The 20,936-nt window shown below is 46.2% G+C and overlaps 1 protein-coding gene and 1 non-coding gene across 2 annotated transcripts in view; both read left to right on the forward strand.

Moving 5' to 3' along the window:
* LOC140418701 (uncharacterized) overlaps positions 1-20,936 on the forward strand; it is a 59,529-nt gene continuing 38,593 nt past the window's right edge. Inside the window, 3 exon segments of the mRNA XM_072502278.1 lie at positions 1-81; positions 1,214-1,297; positions 11,432-13,036. Coding sequence (XP_072358379.1) covers positions 11,806-13,036 — 1,231 coding nt within the window. The 5' untranslated portion in view covers positions 1-81; positions 1,214-1,297; positions 11,432-11,805.
* On the forward strand, positions 20,002-20,074 carry trnar-acg (transfer RNA arginine (anticodon ACG)). Its single transcript has one exon. It is a non-coding gene; the product is annotated as a tRNA-Arg (tRNA).

Consider the following 20,936-nt stretch of genomic DNA (forward strand, 5'->3'; position numbering starts at 1 on the left):
CACTTTGATCGGAGGTCTGCGAGTGTGGGAGTGGCTGTTTCGGGCGGTGAGGCGGAGGGAGGAATGGAGCCGGGAGTCGGGGTGAGGAGGGAGTGAAGGCTTCATAAACACCCCCTGCTGGTTAGAAGGCCGGAATAAGACCCTGCAAATCCCGCGTTTGTAGCTGCGGAGCTTTTATTCGGTATCAGGCCCAGTTCCACGGCCGCCATCTTTGTTTAGCGGAGCGGCTGAGGGGCCATCTTGATGACGTAACAGAGACGGTGGTTCAGGATCCGGGTGACCCGGAGAGAAAATCATTGTCTCGATGATTGACGGGTCTGTCCAGAGGGTGAGGTGGGACTGCCATGTGTGGCAATCCGAAGAACAGAAGAATAATAATATCAGAATTAGCAGCAGGAGTAGGCCATTTGGCCTATTGACACTGCTCTGCCATTCAATAAACGCTGATCCGAATGTGCCATTAATTACATTTTCCTGTCTGCCCCCAAAACTTGACTCCCCAGTAGATAAAAAAAGACAAACTCAGCATTGAGTATATTCAGTGACCCAGCGCCACTACTCTCTGGGAAAGAGAATTCCACAAACTCAGCTTTGACAAAGAGTTATCCAGACTCAAAATGTTAGCTCCCTTTTCTCTCCACAGATACTGTCAGACCGGCTGAGATTGTCCAGTATTTTCTGTTTTTGTTTCAGATTCCAGCATCTGCAGTAATTTGCTTTTATCCACAGACTGATGACCCTCTGAGGGAAGACATTTCTCCTTATCTCAGTGTCAAACTGGATAACTCTTATCTTTAACCTGTCCCCCTTAGTTCTTGAATCCCCATGTGGGAAAATATTCTTTCATCAAAACCCCTCAGAATGTTTCAATAAGATTACCTCTCATTCTTCTAAACTCCATCGGGTACAGACCAAACAGGCTCAATCTTGCTCCATAAAACAAACTCTCCCCTCCCAGGAATCAGACTAGTGAAACTTCACTGAACTGCCTCCAAAGCAAGTATTACCCACATTACATAATCCTGGGACTGGCAACAAAGGGAGAGAATGTTTGGAACTTCTATCCTGGACACGAAGGGTGATGGATTTTGGAAACTCCTTTTACTGGAGTTAGGGGAGGATTTACACCCAGTATACTCAAACCAAGATAAATGTTTGATCTTATTTTCTAACCTCGACTATCATTTCTGACCATTGTAATTTCCTTTGACAGCTGCTTACAAAGCTTCTGATATCTTTCCAGCCGAAGGTTGCAGCAGGAGATTGTAAACTTGAAAACACTGAAATTGTGACAGAGGTGAGTTATTATTCATCATAAATTTACAGTCCCCAATTATTTGTTTCCAATTAAGGGGCAATTTAGCATGGCCAATCCGAAGCTGGAACTCCCAGTGCAGACTTTAGTGTTGTGAGATTGTTGCTGTGGTGGAGAGTGGCTGCTGCTGTTGCTCTCTCTCTCTCTGTTGCTGCTCTCTCTCTCTGTCTGTTGCTGCTGTTCTCTCTCTCTCGCTCTGCTGCTGTTGCTCAGTTTGCTGCCTGTTTCCAGTGCTGGTTGCTGCTGAGCTGCCTGGAGGAAGGAGAGGGGAGAGCAGGAAGGAGAGGGGAGTAACGGAAGGAGAGGTGAGAGAAGGAAGGAGAGAAGGACAACAACAAGGAGGCAACTTCAAAAACAAGGTGGGAGTAAAGCCCTTTGGACTTCTTGTTTGCTGGCCCCCTCCCGGGTTGAGGGCCTGGCCCAGTCTTCCCAACTGATAACATCTGCCTTCAGCAAGGACAAAACCTTCCTTATTCTATCCAATGTGCTTGTTCCGGGGCAGGGGGATCGAGTGGGCAGTGTGTTTGCTGAGCCTCCTCCCGGCCTGAAGACTCCACACACCAGCAGGGAGGAGGTGGATTCAATTGGGTGGTCGTTCCAGGGTGGGAGCACGGACTGTGTTTTTGCTGAGTCCTACTTGGGCCGAATACCTCGTGAACCAGCGCCACTTACCTCCTTGTGAATCTGCTTCTGGGCCTGGCGAAGTGCGTCATTTATAGGTCCAGGCAGCAGGTGACCTGGGGGGGGTCATCCGACCAGACTTTTTGCCCCTTTTCCATGGCTACATTCGCAGCTGGGTGTCCCTAGAAAGGGAGCATGCGGTGTTCATGGGCACCATCAAAGCCTTCCATGCCCGGTGGGCACCGCAGGGGTTGGGGTGCTTTATTGGCCCCTTTAAATGCACTCTCATCAGATGTTTTTAAGTTCCTGCTGATCTTTGTTACATTTGGCAGTGCCCCTAACTGGAGTGGCCCTTTTTGCTTTGTCCCTAAGTTTGTTTCCTTGGTTCTATTTTGTTGGTGGACCTCAAATGAGTGGCCAATCCACCTTGCCTGCACATCTTTGGGTTGTGGGGGTGAGACCCACGGGGAGAATGTGCAAACTCCACATGGCGGTGACCCGGGGCCGGGATCGAACCTGGGTCCTCATCACTGTGAGGCAGCTGTGCTAGCCACTGCCACCATGCCAGCCTCCGTTATGATGTTTCCATTCCTATTTTATCACACACCTCCCAGTGGCACTCATTGTAACACAGAAACTTCAAAATATCAATGCTACCTTGCATCTTGCCCTCCTATTATTGTCTGATGATAACAGTAGCAGAGTAACACACACCAGAATTGGAATATCAGATAGGTTGTTGTCTAATAATAATAGTGACAGAGTAACGTACACCAGAATTGGAATAACAGGCAGGTTATTGTCTCATCATGACAGAGTTACGGGGGGTGACTCGGTAGTTAGCACTGTTGCCTCAAGCACCAGGTACCTGGGTTCGATTCCGACCTTGGGTCACTGTCTGTGTGGAGTTTGCACATTCTTCCCGTGGCTGCGAAGATTTCCTCCCACAGTCCAAAGATGAGCAGGTTAGGTGGATTGGCTGTGCTAAATTGTCCCTGGGTGGGGTTACGGGGTTAGGGTGGGGGATTGGCCACGGTACGGTGAACTTTCAGAGGGTCGGTGCAGACTCGATGGGCTAAATGGCCTCCTTCAGCACTGTAGGGATTCTATGATTCTACACTGGATCCAATGATACCTTCACACACACACTGCAGCCTGACTCATTGGAACAATCTTAAATCTGTGTCCCATAATCCTTTCACAATCTGCTGATGGGAACAGATTTCTTTATCTTTTGCCGGGTTTGCTGTTATCGTTTCCGATGCCTGGGTCGTGCCGGGTGGTCCGTCCAGATTTCACTCCATTTTTGTTTTTGTAGCGATTGAATGGGCTTGGACCAGTCCATTTAGGATCCAGTACACAATTTGCTCCAAGAATCAATTATAGCCAGGTCTGGGATGGATCCCAACAATTATTGTACAAATGACACATTGTCCCAGTTAGGGGCTTAGCCATTCACCAGCACCACCAATATACCCGCCAATGGCCCACTGACCACCACGTATCTCCCATTAGTGTCCGCAATGATCCTAGTGACCGAAAGAGGGACCCGTTTATTGATTAGAATTGCAGCACCTCGAGCCCTTCGTCAAAGCCCGAGTGAAACACTTGGCTCACCCCTCTGCAGTCTGGTCTGATCTCTAACCCGCAAGTGAGTCTCCTGCAAGAACACCACACCAGCATGTAGAATCTTTAGGTGAGCAAAAACCCTCCACCTCTTCACTGGTCCACCCAATCCCCTTACGTTCCAGGTGACCAGCTGAATCAGGGGTCTCTCTTCCACCCCCCCCCCCCCCCCCCCCCTCAAACCCTGGCCCCCTTCACAGAATCAGCCATGAGGGACTATCCAGTAAATCTTCAAAATGTACACGCCAAGAGTCCACCCAAGATGGCTGCCATACACGCACCCATACACTCACAGAGTAAATCAAAAACAGTTCTTTAGTCATCAGTTAGCTCACCCGTCTCCATCTCCCACCCCCCTATATATATCTACATTGTGCTTCATAAGGAAAATCTCCCTTCACCCCGAACAGAAAAACAGATTTTATCACAAAATATCAAAACTATAGGGGCTAGTTGGTGTAGGGGTATGATTCTCGCTTTGGGTGTCTTGGTTTCGAAATTTGCGCGAGGTCGCGGGTTCAAATCCTGGACGAGCCCTTTGATAAGGTTTTCTGTTAGGGGCAGCACGGTAGCATTGTGGATAGCACAATTGCTTCACAGCTCCAGGGTCCCAGGTTCGATTCCCGGCTTGGGTCACTGTCTGTGCGGAGTCTGCACATCCTCCCCGTGTTTGCGTGGGTTTCCTCCGGGTGCTCCGGTTTCCTCCCACAATCCAAAGATGTGCAGGTTAGGTGGATTTGCCATGATAAGTTGCCCTTAGTGTCCAAAATTGCCCTTAGTGTTGGGTGGGGTTACTGGGTTATGGGGATAGGGTGGGGTGTTGACCTTGGGTAGGGTGCTCTTTCCAAGAGCCGGTGCAGACTTGATGGGCCGAATGGGCTCCTTCTGCACTGTAAATTCTATGATAATCTATGATATATAGAGGATATCACAACACCAATCCCACCCCACAGGAAACGTAGATCTTGTCCAATACAGATAACTGGACCCCAGTCCATGCTTTACAATGTTCACCTCCTCTGGTCTATCAAAATGGATGTCTTTGGACTCGTATGTGAGCCGCAGCTTTGCATGGTGTACCGTCCCAGATCAAACTTCTTTCTTACACAGAGCAGTCTGAACCTTACTAAAGGCCACTCACTTCCTCACCAGCTCGACTCCCGTATATTGGTAAATCCTCACTCGGATAACTGAGTGAGTCCCTTCCCACACTCAGTGAATGGTTTGTCGCCGGTGTGACAACGGTGATGAATCTCCAGCTCACATGGGGATCTGAATCCCTTCCCACAGTCCCCACATTTCCATGGTTTCAGCATGCTGCTGATGTCCTTGTCCCTCTCCACGTTTGACGATCAGTTTATGTCTTGTCCCCACAGAGAGCATGTGTACGGTCTCTTCCCGCTCTGAATAGTGTGATGTTTTTTCAGACTGTGTAACTGGTAAAAGCTCTTTCCACAGGCAGTTCACTGGAACACTCTCACTCGAGTTGAGTGTGTATTGGGTTTTTTTCAGTCACACTGATCATGAAAATTTTTTCCTGCAGACAGACCAGACAAACATTTCTTCTGAAATAAAAGCAAATTACAGCGTATGCTGGAATCTGAAACAAAAGAGAAAATGCTGGAAAATCTCAGCAGGTCTGGCAGCATCTGTAGGGAGAGAAAAGAGCTAACGTTTCGAGTCTGATGACGCTTTGTCAAAGCTCAAACATTTCTTCTTCCATATTCACAGGCCAATGATATTCAGGTCTGATGAATGGAGTGACTGTTAAATCTTGATGTGAAGTTTGATTTGAGTTTCCATCAGTAAATCCTCCCCTTGTAATATCCAGTAAAAGGAGTTTACAAAAGTCATCACTAGGGGCAGGCACGGTGGCTCAGTGGTTAGCCGAGGACCCGGGTGTGATCCCGGCCCCGGCCACTGTCCGTATGAGTTTGCACATTCACCCCGTGTCTGCGTGGGTCTGGCCCCCACAATCCAAAAAGATGTGCAGGGTAGGTTAATCGGCCACGCTAAAATTACTCTTTAATTGGGGAAAAAAAGAATTGGGTACTCTAAATTTATTTATTTTTTATTTTAATAAAAATAAAAGTCATCACTGTCAGTACAGGATAGAAATTCTGAACAGACAATTCTAGTTTCTCTGGAACAGTTTTCTCTTTGCTCACACTCTCCCTCCTCCCTGGGCTGAAATCCAAACCCATCTCACCATCTGCACCATTTCTTTCCTCCACTCCCAGTTTTCTCCCTCCCTCTCCTCTGTCTGGGTTCAGTTCTCCAGCTCCTGTCTGCAGACTGACAATAAAATCAATGGGTCTTATTGGAGGTTTGGGACCTCCAGCGGCTGTTTATGCATCCTCACTGCCCACCTGCCAGGGTTTCCATCCTTGCCAGATATCAGATTCCTCATTGATGATTTGAGCCCAACCTGGAACCACGCTAAATTGCCCCTTAATTGGGAGAAAAAAATTACATGAAGATTCGCGGCTCCACAAAGTGGTTCCAACTCCTCACACCCATCTCCTTAACACAGGCATTGTCAAAGTCGGGGGCGCGATCCGTGTGTGGGTCACGGGCAGGTGTCGGGTGTGTCGCGGAGCCGTCAGTCGCGGCGCTCCCGATTGCGCAAATCCGCACGCAGCAGCCGGCTTCTAATAATGCCGGCTGCAAGCGGCCTTCAAAATGGCCACGAACATATTTAAAAAATGCGGCCGCACTGCGCATGCGTGCCCGCTCATCGGTACGCATGCTCAGAGTTTTGCGTCCGCTCATCGGTACGCATGCTCAGAGTTTTGCGCATGCTCAGAATTTTGCCGGCTGCAAAACGTTCGGGGGGAATGATGTGATTGGTTGCTTTCTGAACTTTGAAGTCTCTTACTCCAAGAATGGTGAGTGATCCAACGATGGTTTCACCGCAGCTGTAACTTCAACAAAGAGATGTCAACGTTTTTAATCTTGAGTTTTAAACATTCCAAAACAAAATACCTGCAGGTCGTATTTGGAAGCTTTCTCAATTAATTGATTTTTAAGTGTCTTTTATTTTTTTACATTTTTAATTGTAATGTTTCGGTGAAATGTGGGGAACCTCCAATTTGTAGAGGATGTAAACATTTTTTTCTGTTAAACTTTATCAAATAAACCCCCCCCCCCTGAACTTGTGGAAAAAAAAGCCGGCTGCTGCGGCTGTTGCCCGCGAATTTGCGCAATCGAAAACGCAAAAGATTTTTTCAAAAATTCTCTGTCATCTTCCTGCCTGAAGGGAGGCAGGGAGCAGGTCACGCCCCCCGAACTTCGACATCACGGGCACGATTGCGATTCCTCAGCAGCAAACAAAGTAAGAGAAAATAGTGGGTCGTGAAGGTCAGCCGGCGTCGGCGGCGAAGGTCGGACGGCGTGGGTCGCAAAATTCGGCCGGGTTGGATCCTGAATGTTGGCCGGTTGGTAAAAATGGGTCCCCGGAAAAAAAGTTTGAAAAACATTGCCTTAACAAGTTGACGCATTTAGTTGGCTGACTAAAAGCATGGTGCTTAGCATAGCTGCCTCACGGCGCCAAGGACCCGGGTTTGATCCCGGCCCCGGGTCACTGTCCATGTGGAGTTTGCACATTCTCCCCATTTCTGCATGGGTCTCAGCTCCACAACCCAAAGTTATGCAGGGTAGGTGGATTGGCCACGCTAAACTGCACCTTAATTACTGTAAATTTATTTCAAAAAAGGATGGTCTCTTTCCTAATGTTCACAATTAAAGGGATGGGTTCCCCAAATGGCTGACATTTAAGGGCAATTAAATTAATAATGGACAGAGATATGTCTAGTGTTGTTGCATGGTCCAGATTTGATATATTATTTACCGTTCTGTAATAAAGTAAATGTATTATTATTTCTCGTAATATAAGACTGTAGCTATGTTATAGATTTCCAGTCATCTCTCCAAAGAACAAAGAAATGTACAGCACAGGAACAGGCCCTTCGGCCCTCCAAGCCCGTGCCGACCATGCTGCCCGACTAAACTACAATCTTCTACACTTCCTGGGTCCGTATCCCTCTATTCCCATCCTATTCATGTATTTGTCAAGATGCCCCTTAAATGTCACTATCGTCCCTGCTTCCACCGCCTCCTCCGGTAGCGAGTTCCAGGCACCCACTACCCTCTGCGTAAAAAACTTGCCTCGTACATCTACTCTAAACCTTGCCCCTCTCACCTTAAACCTATGCCCCCTAGTAATTGACCCCTCTACCCCGGGGAAAAGCCTCTGACTATCCACTCTGTCTATGCCCCTCATAATTTTGTAGACCTCTATCAGGTCGCCCCTCAACCTCCTTCGTTCCAGTGAGAACAAACCGAGTTTATTCAACCGCTCCTCATAGCTAATGCCCTCCATACCAGGCAACATTCTGGTAAATCTCTTCTGCACCCTCTCTAAAGCCTCCACATCCTTCTGGTAGTGTGGCGACCAGTATTGAACACTATACTCCAAGTGTGGCCTAACTAAGGTTCTATACAGCTGCAACATGACTTGCCAATTCTTATACTCAATGCCCCGACCAATGAAGGCAAGCATGCCGTAGGCCTTCTTGACTACCTTCTCCACCTGTGTTGCCCCTTTCAGTGACCTGTGGACCTGTACTCCTAGATCTCTTTGACTTTCAATACTCTTGAGGGTTCTACCATTCACTGTATATTCCCTACCTGCATTAGACCTTCCAAAATGACCTCACATTTGTCCAGATTAAACTCCATCTGCCATCTCTCCACCCAAGTTTCCAAACAATCTAAATCCTGCTGTATCCTCTGACAGTCCTCATCGCTATCCGCAATTCCACCAACCTTTGTGTCGTCTGCAAACTTACTAATCAGACCAGTTACATTTTCCTCCAAATCATTTATATATACTACAAACAGCAAAGGTCCCAGCACTGATCCCTGTGGAACACCACTGGTCACAGCTCTCCAATTAGAAAAGCATCCTTCCATTGCTACTCTCTGCCTTCTATGACCTAGCCAGTACTGTATCCACCTTGCCAGCTCACCCCTGATCCCGTGTGACTTCACCTTTTGTACTAGTCTACCATGAGGGACCTTGTCAAAGGCCTACTGAAGTCCATATAGACAACATCCACTGCCCTACCTGCATCAATCATCTTAGTGACCTCCTCGAAAAACTCTATCAAGTTAGTGAGACACGACCTCCCCATCTCAAAACAATGCTGCCTCTCACTAATACGTCCATTTGCTTCCAAATGGGAGTAGATCCTGTCTCGAAGAATTCTCTCCAGTAATTTCCCTACCACTGAAGTAAGGCTCACCAGCCTGTAGTTCCCTGGATTATCCTTGCTACCCTTCTTAAACAGAGGAACAACATTGGCTATTCTCCAGTCCTCCGGGACATCCCTGAAGACAGTGAGGATCCAAAGATTTCTGTCAAGGCCTCAGCAATTTCCTCTCCAGCCTCCTTCAGTATTCTGGGGTAGATCCCATCAGGCCCTGGGGACTTATCTACCTTAATATTTTTTAGGACACCCAACACCTTGTCTTTTTGGATCTCAATGTGACCCAGGCTATCTACACACCCTTCTCCAGACTCAACATCTACCAATTTCTTCTCTTTGGTGAATACTGATGCAAAGTATTCATTTAGTATCTCACCCATTTCCTCTGGCTCCACACATAGATTCCCTTGCCTATCCTTCAGTGGGCCAACCCTTTCCCTGGCTACCCTCTTGCTTTTTATGTACGTGTAAAAAGCCTTGGGATTTTCCTTAACCCTATTTGCCAATGACTTTTCGTGACCCCTTCTAGCCCTCCTGACTCCTTGCTTAAGTTCCTTCCTACTTTCCTTATATTCCATGCAGGCTTCGTCTGTTCCCAGCCTTTTAGCCCTGACAAATGCCTCCTTTTTCTTTTTGACGAGGCCTACAATATCTCTCGTTATCCAAGGTTCCCGAAAATTGCCGTGTTTATCCTTCTTCCTCACAGGAACATGCCGGTCCTGAATTCCTTTCAACTGACACTTGAAAGCCTCCCACATGTCAGATGTTGATTTGCCCTCAAACATCTGCCCCCAATCTATGTTCTTCAGTTCCCGCCTAATATTGTTATAATTAGCCTTCCCCCAATTTAGCACATTCATCCTAGGACCACTCTTATCCTTGTCCACCAGTACTTTAAAACTTACTGAATTGTGGTCACTGTTCCCGAAATGCTCCCCTACTGAAACATCTACCACCTGGCCGGGCTCATTCCCCAATACCAGGTCCAGTACCGCCCCTTCCCTAGTTGGACTGTCTACATATTGTTTTAAGAAGCCCTCCTGGATGCTCCTTACAAACTCCGCCCCGTCTAAGCCCCTGGCACTAAGTGAGTCCCAGTCAATATTGGGGAAGTTGAAGTCTCCCATGACCACAACCCTGTTGTTTTTGCTCTTTTCCAAAATCTGTCTACCTATCTGCTCCTCTATCTCCTGCTGGCTGTTGGGAGGCCTGTAGTAAACCCCCAACATTGTGACTGCACCCTTCTTATTCCTGATCTCTACCCATATAGCCTCACTGCCCTCTGAGGTCTCCTCCCGCAGTACAGCTGTGATAGTCTCCCTAACCAGTAGCGCAACTCCGCCTCCCCTTTTACATCCCCTCTATCCCGCCTGAAACATCTAAATCCTGGAACTTTTAGCTGCCAATCCTGCCCTTCCCTCAACCAGTTCTCTGTAATGGCAACAACATCATAGTTCCAAGTACTAATCCAAGCTCTAAGTTCATCTGCCTTACCCGTAATACTTCTTGCATTAAAACATATGCACTTCAGGCCACCAGACCCGCTGTGTTCAGCAACTTCTCCCTGTCTGCTCTGCCTCAGAGCCCCACTGTCCCTATTCCCTAGTTCTCCCTCAGTGCTCTCACCTTCTGACCTATTGCTCCCGTGCCCACCCCCCTGCCATACTAGTTTAAACCCTCCCGTGTGACACTAGCAAACCTCGCGGTCAGGATATTTATGCCTCTCCGGTTTAAATGCAACTCGTCCTTATATAGGTCACACCTGCCCCGGAAGAGCTCCCAGTGGTCCAGCTAACGGAAACCCTCCCTCCTACACCAGCTGTTTAGCCACGTGTTTAGCTGCTCTATCTTCCTATTTCTAGCCTCACTGGCACGTGGCACAGGGAGTAATCCTGAGATTACAACCCTAGAGGTCCTGTCTTTTAACTTTCTGCCTAGCTCCCTGAACTCCTGCTGCAGGACCTCATGCCCTCAGAGCGTTGTTAGTCTTTGGATTTCTCTTCCACAGGGACCAGTTGTATCTGGGGGTCATTGAATATATTGAAGCACCAGGTTGACAGATATTCTATTGCCAAAGGAGTTGAGGGTTATGGGGAACAGGTAGGAAAATAGAGAGAAAGCTGAGATGAGGGGGGATTTCTTCACTCGAGGATCTGGTGAAGCTTTGAAATTCTCTACCCCAGAGGAATGTGCAGCCTCAGTCATCAGGTATGTTCAAGACAAATGTTGACAGGTTTCTAGATACTGAAGATATCGAGGGATATGGGGAACTTGTGGAAAAGTGGTGCAGAAGTAGAACGGCCAAGGATCGCATTGAAATGTTGAGCAGACTCGGTGGCCGAATGGCCTACTCTTGCTGCTATTATACTCTGCCCCCTGGTCAGGAAGCAGTGAGCTGAGCTTGGATCTGTCAATCAACATGAATCAGCACCTCCAGGAGAGTTGGGAGGGTGAATATTAGATACAGCAGAGTGAGAATGGAGGGAGATTGTGTGGGATGGAGATTTACAGCTTTTGGAGAATGAGAGAGGAACTAGAAATGTCTGTTCTGAATTTCTGTCCTGTACTAACTGATGACTTCTGTAAATTGTTTTTAAAGGATATTGGAAGAGGAGGAATTGCAGACAGAAATCTCAAACATCACATCTCGATGTTGCAAACTCACTCGATTACTTCTGATCTGAATATCATTGGGCTCTGAATATCATCAGCGAGAAGGAGAAATGTTTGTCCGATCTGTTGGCTTCAAAAGATTTTAAACGTGAGTGTGACTGGAAAAGCACCGAGACCCACACAACAGACACCCGAGTGAGAGTGTTCCAGTGAACTGACTGTGGGAAGAGCTTTAACCAGTTACACAGCCTGAAAAAACATCACACTATTCACAGTGAGGAGAGACAGTGCACACGTTCTGTGTGTAGACAAGGCTTCCACTGATTGTCCAACCTGGAGAGACACAAGGAGATCCAAAACATGGAGAAACCGTTGATATGCGGGGACTCTGGGAAGGGATACAGAGTCCCATCAGAGCTGGAGACTCATCGACGCAGTCACACTGGGGAGAGGTTGTTCACCTGCTCTCAGTGTGGGAAAGGATTCATTGATTCATCCACCCTGCTGAGACACCAGCGAGTTCACACTGGGGAGAAGCCATTCACCTGCTCTCAGTGTGGGAAGGGATTCATTGATTCATCCACCTTGCTGAGACATCAGCGAGTTCACACTGGGGAAAGACCGTTCACCTGCTCTCAGTGTGGCAAGGGATTCACTCAGTTATCCAGCCTGCAGACACACCAGCGGGTTCACACTGGGGAGAGGCCATTCACCTGCTCTCGGTGCGGGAAGGGATTCATTGATTCATCCACCCTGCGGAGACATCAGCGAGTTCACACTGGGGAGAGACCGTTCACCTGCGCTCAGTGTGGGAAGGGATTCATTGATTCATTCAACCTGTGTAAACATCAGCAAATCCACATTGGGGAGAGACCGTTCACCTGCTCTAAGTGTGGGAAGGGATTCGCGCAGTTATCCACCCTGCAGAGACACCAGCAAGTTCACACTGTGGTGAGGCCATTCACTTGCTCTCAGTGTGGGAAGGGATTCATTGATTCATCCACCCTGCTGAGACACCAGCGAGTTCACACAGGGGAGAGGCCATTCACCTGCTCTCAGTGTGGGAAGGGATTCATTGATTCATCCACCCTGCTGAGACATCAGCGAGTTCACACTGGGGAGAGACCGTTCACCTGCTCTCAGTGCGGCAAGGGATTCACTCAGTTATCCAGTCTGCAGACACACCAGCGAGTTCACACTGGGGAGAGGCCATTCACCTGCTCTCGGTGTGGGAAGGGATTCATTCATTCATCCAACCTGCTGAGACATCAGCGAATTCACACTGGGGAGCGACCATTCACCTGCTCTCAGTGTGGGAAGGGATTCACTTGGTTATCCAGTCTGCAGAGACATCAGCGAGTTCACACTGGGGAGAGGCCATTCACTTGCTCTCAGTGTGGGAAGGGATTCATTCATTCATCCAACCTGCGGAGACACCAGCGAATTCACACTGGGGAGAAGCCATTCACCTGCTCTCCGTGTGGGAAGGGATTCACTCAGTTATCCAGTCTGCAGACACACCAGCGAGTTCACACTGGGGAGAGGCCGTTCACCTGCTCTCAGTGTGGGAAGGGATTCACTCAGTTATCCAGTCTGCAGACACACCAGCGAGTTCACACTGAGGAGAGGCCGTTCACCTGCTCTTAGTGTGGGAAAGGATTACATAGAAACATAGAAAATAGGAACAAGAAGAGACCATTTTGCCCTTCGCGCCTGCTCTGCCATTCGTTATGATCATGGCTTATCATCCAACTCAATAGCCTAATCCCGCTTTCCCCTCCATATCCTTTTATCCCCTTCGCCCTAAGTGCTATATCTAACTGCTTCTTGAAAACATTCAATGTATTGGCCTCAACTATTTCTGTGGTAACAAATTCCACAGGCTCACCACTCTCTGGTTGAAGAAATCTCTCTTCATCTCTGTCCTAAATGGTATATCCCGTATCCTTAGACTGCGACCTCTCGTTCTGTACACTCCCACCATCAGGAAAATCTTTCCTGCATCTACCCTGTCAAGTCCTGTTGGAATATTATAGGTTTCTATGAGATCCCCCATTCTTCTGAACTCCAGCGAATACAATCCTAACTGATTCACTCTCTCATACGTCAGTCCCACCATCCCAGGAATCAGTCTGGTAAATCTTTGCTGCACTCCCTCTGGAGCAAGAACATCCTTCCTCAGATAAGGAGACCAAAACTGCACACAATATTCGAGGCACGGCCTCGCCAAGGCCCTGTATAATTATAGCAAGATATCCCTGCTCCTGTACTCGAATCCGCTCGCAGTGAAGGCTAGCATACCATTTGCCTTCTTTACCGCCTGCTGTAGCTGCATGCTTACCTTCAGTGGCTGGTGTACGAGGATACCCAGGTCTCGTTGCACATTCCCCCTCTCCCAATCTATGGTCGTTCAGATAATAATCTGCCTTCTCATTTTGTTACCTTATCTAAATAGTTAATATATAGGGTAGCACAGTGGTTAGCACTGCTGCCTCATGGCACTGAGGATCAGTGTTCAATCCTACCCCAGATCACTGTCTGTGTGGAGACAAGTTCTTCCTGTGTCTCCGTGGGTCTCACCCCCATAACCCAAAGATCTGCAGGGTAGGTGAATTGGCCACACTAAATTGCCCCTTAATTAGTAAAAAAGAATTGGGTACTTTCATTTTTTTTAAAAATCATTAATATATCTTGTGATTATCTGGGGTCCGAGCACCAATCCCTGCGGTCCCCCACTAATCACTGCCTGCCAATTTGAAAAAGATCATTAATTCCTACTCTTTGTTTCCTGCCTGCCAACCAGTTTTTTATCCATCTCAATACACTACCCCGAATCCCACGTGCTTATATTTTACGCACTAATCTCTTATGCGGGACTTTGGTCAAAAGCCATCTGAAAGTCCAAATATGCCACATGCACTGGCTCTCCCTCGTCAACTCTACCAGTTATACCCTCAAAGAATTCCAGTAGATTTGTCAAGCATGATTTCTGTCCAATCCTGAGTCTGTCCAATCCTGCCACTGTTTTCTAAGTTTTCTAGGGCTGCACGGTAGCACTGTTGCTTTACAGCGGCAGAGACCCGGGTTCAATTCCTGGCTTGGGTCACTGTCTGTGCAGAGTCTACATGTTCCCCGTGTCTTTGTGGGTTCCTCTGGCCCCTCCGGTTTCCTCCCACAAGTCCCAAAAGACGTGCTGTTAGATAATCTGGACATTCTGAATTCTCCCGCTGTGTACCCGAACAGGCGCCGGAGTGTGACGATTCAGGGCTTTTCACAGGAACTTCATTGCAGTGTTAATGTAAGCCTACTTATGGCAGTAAAGATTATTATTATAAGTGCTTTGCTATAAAATCTTTGGGAATGGATTCTAGATTTTTCCTCTTGCCGATGTCAGGCTTACTGGTCTATAATTCCCTGTTTTCTCTCTGTCTCGCTTTTTAAATAGTGGAATTACATAAACCACACTCCAATCTGCAGGAACTGTTCCAGAGTCTATAGAATCCTGGAAGATGACCACCAATGCATCCACTATTTCTAGAGCCATTTCTTTAAGTACTTTGGGATGCAATTATCAGGCTCTGGGGATTTATCAGCCTTCAATCCCACCAATTTCCCCAACACCATTTCTCTACTAATATTGATCACCTTCAGTTCCTCCCTCTCACTAAATCCTGTGTTCCCCAACACTTCTGGTGTCTGATTTGTGCCCTCATTTGTGAAGACAGAACCAAAGTATGTATTTATTTGCTCAGCCATTTCTTTGTCCCCTATTATACATTCCCCTGTTTCTGACTTTTAAGGAACCTACATTTGTGTTCACCAATCTTTTTCTTTTCACATACTTATAGAAACATTTACAATCAGCCTAATTTCCTGTTTTATGCCATTCCCAACATCACCACTGCAGTTTGGGGTCTGTATACGATGCCCACTAATTATTTTGCCCCTTGGTGTTTCTCCGCTCTACCCATACAGATTCCACATTGTCGGAGCTAATATCCTTCCTCACTATTGCATTAATTTCCTCTTTAACCAGCACCGCCACTCCACTGCCTTTTCCTTTTTGTCTGTCCTTCCTAAATACGGAATATATTCAATTCCCATCCCTGGTCACCCTGCAGCCATGTCTCCATAATCCCGATTATATCACACCCGTTCACGTCTAGTTGCGCAACAGACTTAGTTATGCCATCTGCAGTCACACCAGGGAGTTCATACTGGGGAGAGGCCGTTCACCTGCCCTCAATGTGCGAAGAGATCTAGTAATTCATGGCACTTTCTGAGACAAATTCACAACTGATTATAGGGATTGGATTCTGCTGTTATTGTTTCTGTTCTCAATTACATGCAGGACTGCATTTTGTTCATTCTGTTGGTCAATGGGGATGGTCAGAGGATTTCTTTGTGCTGGACTGGTCGGTCTCACAACTTCGTCTCCAGTGGTCTGATTCTCTCTGAGCCTTCTTGCGAATCTCTGGTTTCACATTTCACAAGGATCAAAGAGTAAAAGGGTGTTCGGAGGTTAGAAAATGTTTCATTACCATTTCTGTTTGGAAACCTCAAAATCATGCCACATTGTCATGAAGATGGGCTATGGTGATTAGATGGTTCTTTGTTTAATTTATCATGGTGTTTCCTCACAGAAGACAACTATCAGGGTATGAGGGGCAAGTTGTCTGAGGTGCACTGGGAAACTACGTTAAATAGTGTCGTCGGAGACAGGCAATCACTGATATTTAAGGAATTATTACTGATTTACACAGGGATCGGTTAGTTCAGTTGGCTGGATGGCTGGTTCTGCTGAGTGACACCAACAGCACAGGTTAAATTCCCATACCGGCTGAGGTTAGCCATGGTCTATGTCAGTATTTATGCTCCACACGATCCTCCACCCACCCCTCTACATCTCCCCCATCAGCATCTCCTATTTTTCCTCCCTCATGTATGTATCTAGCATTACGTTCAATGGATTCATGCTGTTCACCTCACCCACTCGCTGTGGAGTGAGTTCCACATTCTCGCCACTCGCTGGGTAAAGAGGTTTCTGCTGAAATTCCTGTTGGATTATTGAATTCCTTCATAATCTTAAAGATTTCCATCAGGTCACCCATCAGTCTGCTCTTTTCCAGAAAAAAGCAGCCCCAGCCTTTCCTGAGTGTTAAATGCTCTCAGTTCTGTATATTATGAATCTTTGGTGCACTTTATCCAGTGCCTCTATTTACTTTTTCGAAATGGAGATCACCAATGTTGACAGTGGTCCCAGTGTAGTCTAACCCTGGTTCTAAACAAGTTGGACATTTCCACCGTGCTTTTCAATTCTATCCCTCTAGAATGGAAGCCTATATATGGGCCCCACACTTTAGGAGAGATGTGAAGTTCTTAGAGAGGGTGGAGAGAAAATTTACAATCATAATGATCTTTATTATTGTCACAAGTAGGCTAATATTAACACTGCAATGAAGTCCCTGTGAAAATCCCCTAGTCGCCACAATCTGGTGCCTTTTCGGGTACACCGAGGGAGAATTCAGAATGTCCAATTCACCTAACAAGCACATCTTTCGAGACTTGCGGAAGGAAACTGGAGCACCCGGAGGAAACCCACGCAGACACGGAGAAAACGTGCAGAATCCGCAGAGACAGTGACCCAAACTGGGAATCGAATGTGGGACCCTGGTGCTGTGAAGCAACAGTGCTATCCATTGTGCTAGAATGGCACCAGAGATGAGGGACTCCAGTTAGTTGGAGTGACTGGAGCAGCTGAATTTCTCCCCTGAGATCACAGCATCTGGAGGGTGGGGAATGGGGCCATTCAGCCCTTTGGGACCGTGTCGGCTCCCAGTGGAGTAAGCCAGTCTGTCCATTGCCCCGTTCTATCCCCAAATCTGTGCAGGTTTATTTCTCTCCTTGTCTGTCCAATTTCCTATTGAAATTCTTCTGTCATCTCTGCCTCTCCTACGCTCAAAGGCAGCAAGTTGCAGGTTGTTACTCCTCGTTTTACATGTACACAAGGCTCCTAGAGTATAGAGGAGTCTATTTGGCCCATTTTCCCATGCCAGCTCTCTGTACAGCGACCCATTTAATCCCATAGTTCGACTATTTTGTTTTGAGAATGCATCAAATTCCCTTTTGGAAGTTACAGTCCAATGAGGTTCCAGCACCATTGAGACAGTGCATTCCAAATCACAACAACTCGCTGTGTTTTACAACAAATAATTGTGCATATGGTGTGTCTGGAGTTTCACAGAGTATTCAAAATGGTGTCAATGACGTGGTTCTGGCACAAAATTAAGACTCAATCTTTATTAATGATTCTGGAGAGGTTACCGAGTGTAATATATTCTAGTTTATGGACAATTAGAACAAATTAACATTTCTATAAAACCTCTCATTACCACTGGACCTCCTAAAATGTTTTAAAGCCAATGGAGTACTTTTGAAACATATTCACTGTTGTAATGTAGGAAGCTGTAAGTACGCATGTGTAATCACATTTAGTTTTAAAATTGTTATTTTCATAGTGTATTCACTGTCATTTGTAACAAGGTCAAGGAAGCCCTTTTATACCTCAAACATGTAGCTTCCTGCAGCCATTTCACCTTCTGTACCTTTTCTATATTAACTATGTATTGATTTCACAGCAAAAAAATAAATTAATTAATGATTATTCAGTAGTGAACATTGATTATCATTAGTGTATTAGGTGATTATATTGTAAAGACTAGATCTTTATTTTAAAAATAACACTTTCAACCAAAATGTTTCCAGAAACTGCAGAGCTATCAGAATTTGTTTAAACAAATTAATTACTTTACTTTATAATTTTGAGAAGTTACAAGACATCACCTTCTGCCAAGACTATATGGGCTATGCAGTGGCATAATGGTATTGTTACTGGGCTAGTAATCCAGAGACCCAGTTTAATGATCTAGGATTGAATCTGGCTACGACAGATATTGAAATTGAATAAAAGTCTCAAATTAAAAGTCTAATGATGACATTGTGGATTGTTCTAAAAACCTGTCTGGTTCACGAATGTCCTTCAGGAAATCTGCTCTCCTTCCATGGCCTGACCTACACGTGACTCCAGATCCACAGCAATGTTGTGGTTGATTTGTAAGTGCCCTCTGAAATAGCCTCACAAGACACGCAGTTCAAGGGCAATTGGAATGAGCAGTAAATGCTGGCCCAGCCAGTGACGCCCACCTCCCATGAATGAATAATTTTAAGGCGGCTCATTGTTCAATCTGAAGATGAGTAAGAAACTGTCTCTTCGATTGGAATTGATTTATTGTCACGTGTGCTGAGGTACAATGAAAAGTCTGGCTCTGTGTACAGTCCAGACAGATCGTTCCATACATGAAAAAACAAAGTGCGGATCTTGGCAGTTTGCTCAGTTCACAAAATAATTTAATGGCTCTGTAGACACAGATTAACTTGTTAATCAACATTCAAATATATCTAATGGTAATGTGTGCTCATATAGACAGACACAAACAAATCAATAACTGAATTAGAGGCAATCCAGAGAAGTAACTGAACCAGCTTGTTGAAAAAAACAGTCTTCTTGATGGAGAAACAGGAACAGCCACTCAGGGAGATGAGGAAATCCAGGCTGAGTGAGGATTTGCTGTCACCCCTCCTTTCTTATACATGGACAGTATTTAGGCTGCAGAATGTTTCACACCAAACCACAGAGGGTCAAATATAAGCAACACATAATTCTCAATTCACTTCCATGTGACGATATTTGACTTTGTTTAAAAGCTGACTGGTCAAACTCAACAAAGCACCATTGGCTTTGTATTACCCACTTAACAAGTTTCCTTTGTTGCTCAGTTATGTTTGCAATTCAGTGGTGTATATTTCAGTTATTCAATTCAAAATGAAGACATATATAATAAATAAAAATACTGATGTTAAACATTGAATAATGAAACAAATATTGAGTAAAGGTGGATGATTTTTTTCTGTAGGAAGATCAGAATGATGCATTATTAATTGAAGAGAAAGCATTGTTCCGTTAGATATTTGCTGAACAAATGCTGAAGTTCAATATAAGTTCTATTTCTTCTGGTCTTGTAAGTTGAGGCATCGGTTTTCAAGAAACAGACGTGTTCTTGTAAGAAATGACACGGCCTCTCAGCCGAACCATGAGAATAATAATCGCTTATTGTCACAAGTAGGCTTCAGTGAAGTTACCGTGAAAAGCCCCTAGTCACCACATTCCAGCACCTGTTCAGGGAGGCCGGTACAGGAATTGAACCTGCGCTGCTGGCATTGTTCTGTATTGCAATCCAGCTATTTAGCCCACTGTGCTAAATCAGCCCCTGCTGCAACAAGACAGTTCAGATGAACGTCTCACTGGTCCATTGGCTGCCACATTGCCAGCTGTGTCTGTAGTGTAGTGGTTATCACATTCGCCTCACAGGTGAAAGGTCCCCAGTTTGAAACCGGCAGAAACATCACCTGCTTCAGGTTTAGTCTGTTGCTGAATATTACCTCAATCTCGTAACTTGTCTTCATCAAAGAAAAATATCAAAAGCAATTCACCACTATGGGCCAGTGGCGCAATGGATAACGCGTCTGACTACGAATCAGGAGATTCCAGGTTCGACTTCTGGCTGGCTCTGAGTTCAACGTTTTGGCATCCGGTTTAGCTCAGTTGGCTTGACAGCTGGTTCTTGATGGGGAGCAAGGTCAATAGGGCATGATCAATTCTCACATCAGCTGAGGTTATTCATGAAGGGCCTGTCTTCTCAATTTAACCCCTCGCCTGAGGTGTGGTGATCCTCAGGTCAACTCGCCACCAGGCAGCTCGCCGCTCAAAACGGAGAGCCGCCGATGGCCAATAGGAACTCTGGTGACTGTACTGAATATCACCTGAATCTCCTACGTTACACGGCTCTTATATTTGATTTCCACTCGGCCTCAAATATTCATTCAACAAAGCCAGAAGTACTGAATTTTCAAGTCGCAATGAGAAGCAAAACGTGTTCCGATTTTGACACAGTGCGGATATTATGTTTAATAATAACAGTGACAGAGAAACACACACCAGGATTGGAATAACAGGCAGGTTATTGACTAATAGTAACATTGACAGAGTAATGGGGCGGCACAGTGGTTAGCACTGTTTTCTCACAGTGCCAGATACCTGGGTTCAATTCCGACCTTGGGTCACTGTCTGCGTGGAGTTTACACTCTTCCTGTGTCTGCATAGATTCCTCCAGGTGTTCTGGTTTCCGCCCACAGTCCAAAGATGTTAGGTGGATTGGCTGCGCTAAATTGTCCCTGGGTGCGGTTACGGGGATAGGATGGGGGATTGGCATACGGAGGGTGATCTTTCAGAGGGTCGGTGCAGACTTGAGGGGCCGAATGGCCTCCTTCTGCACTCTCTGGGATCTATGATTCTACATTGGATCCAATGATGTGTTCACTCACACTGCAGCCTGACTCATTACTGGAACAGACACTGTATTTGTTTGTTTCCA

This window comes from Scyliorhinus torazame, chromosome 5 (genome assembly GCF_047496885.1).
Source record: "Scyliorhinus torazame isolate Kashiwa2021f chromosome 5, sScyTor2.1, whole genome shotgun sequence".
Taxonomy (NCBI): domain Eukaryota; kingdom Metazoa; phylum Chordata; class Chondrichthyes; order Carcharhiniformes; family Scyliorhinidae; genus Scyliorhinus; species Scyliorhinus torazame.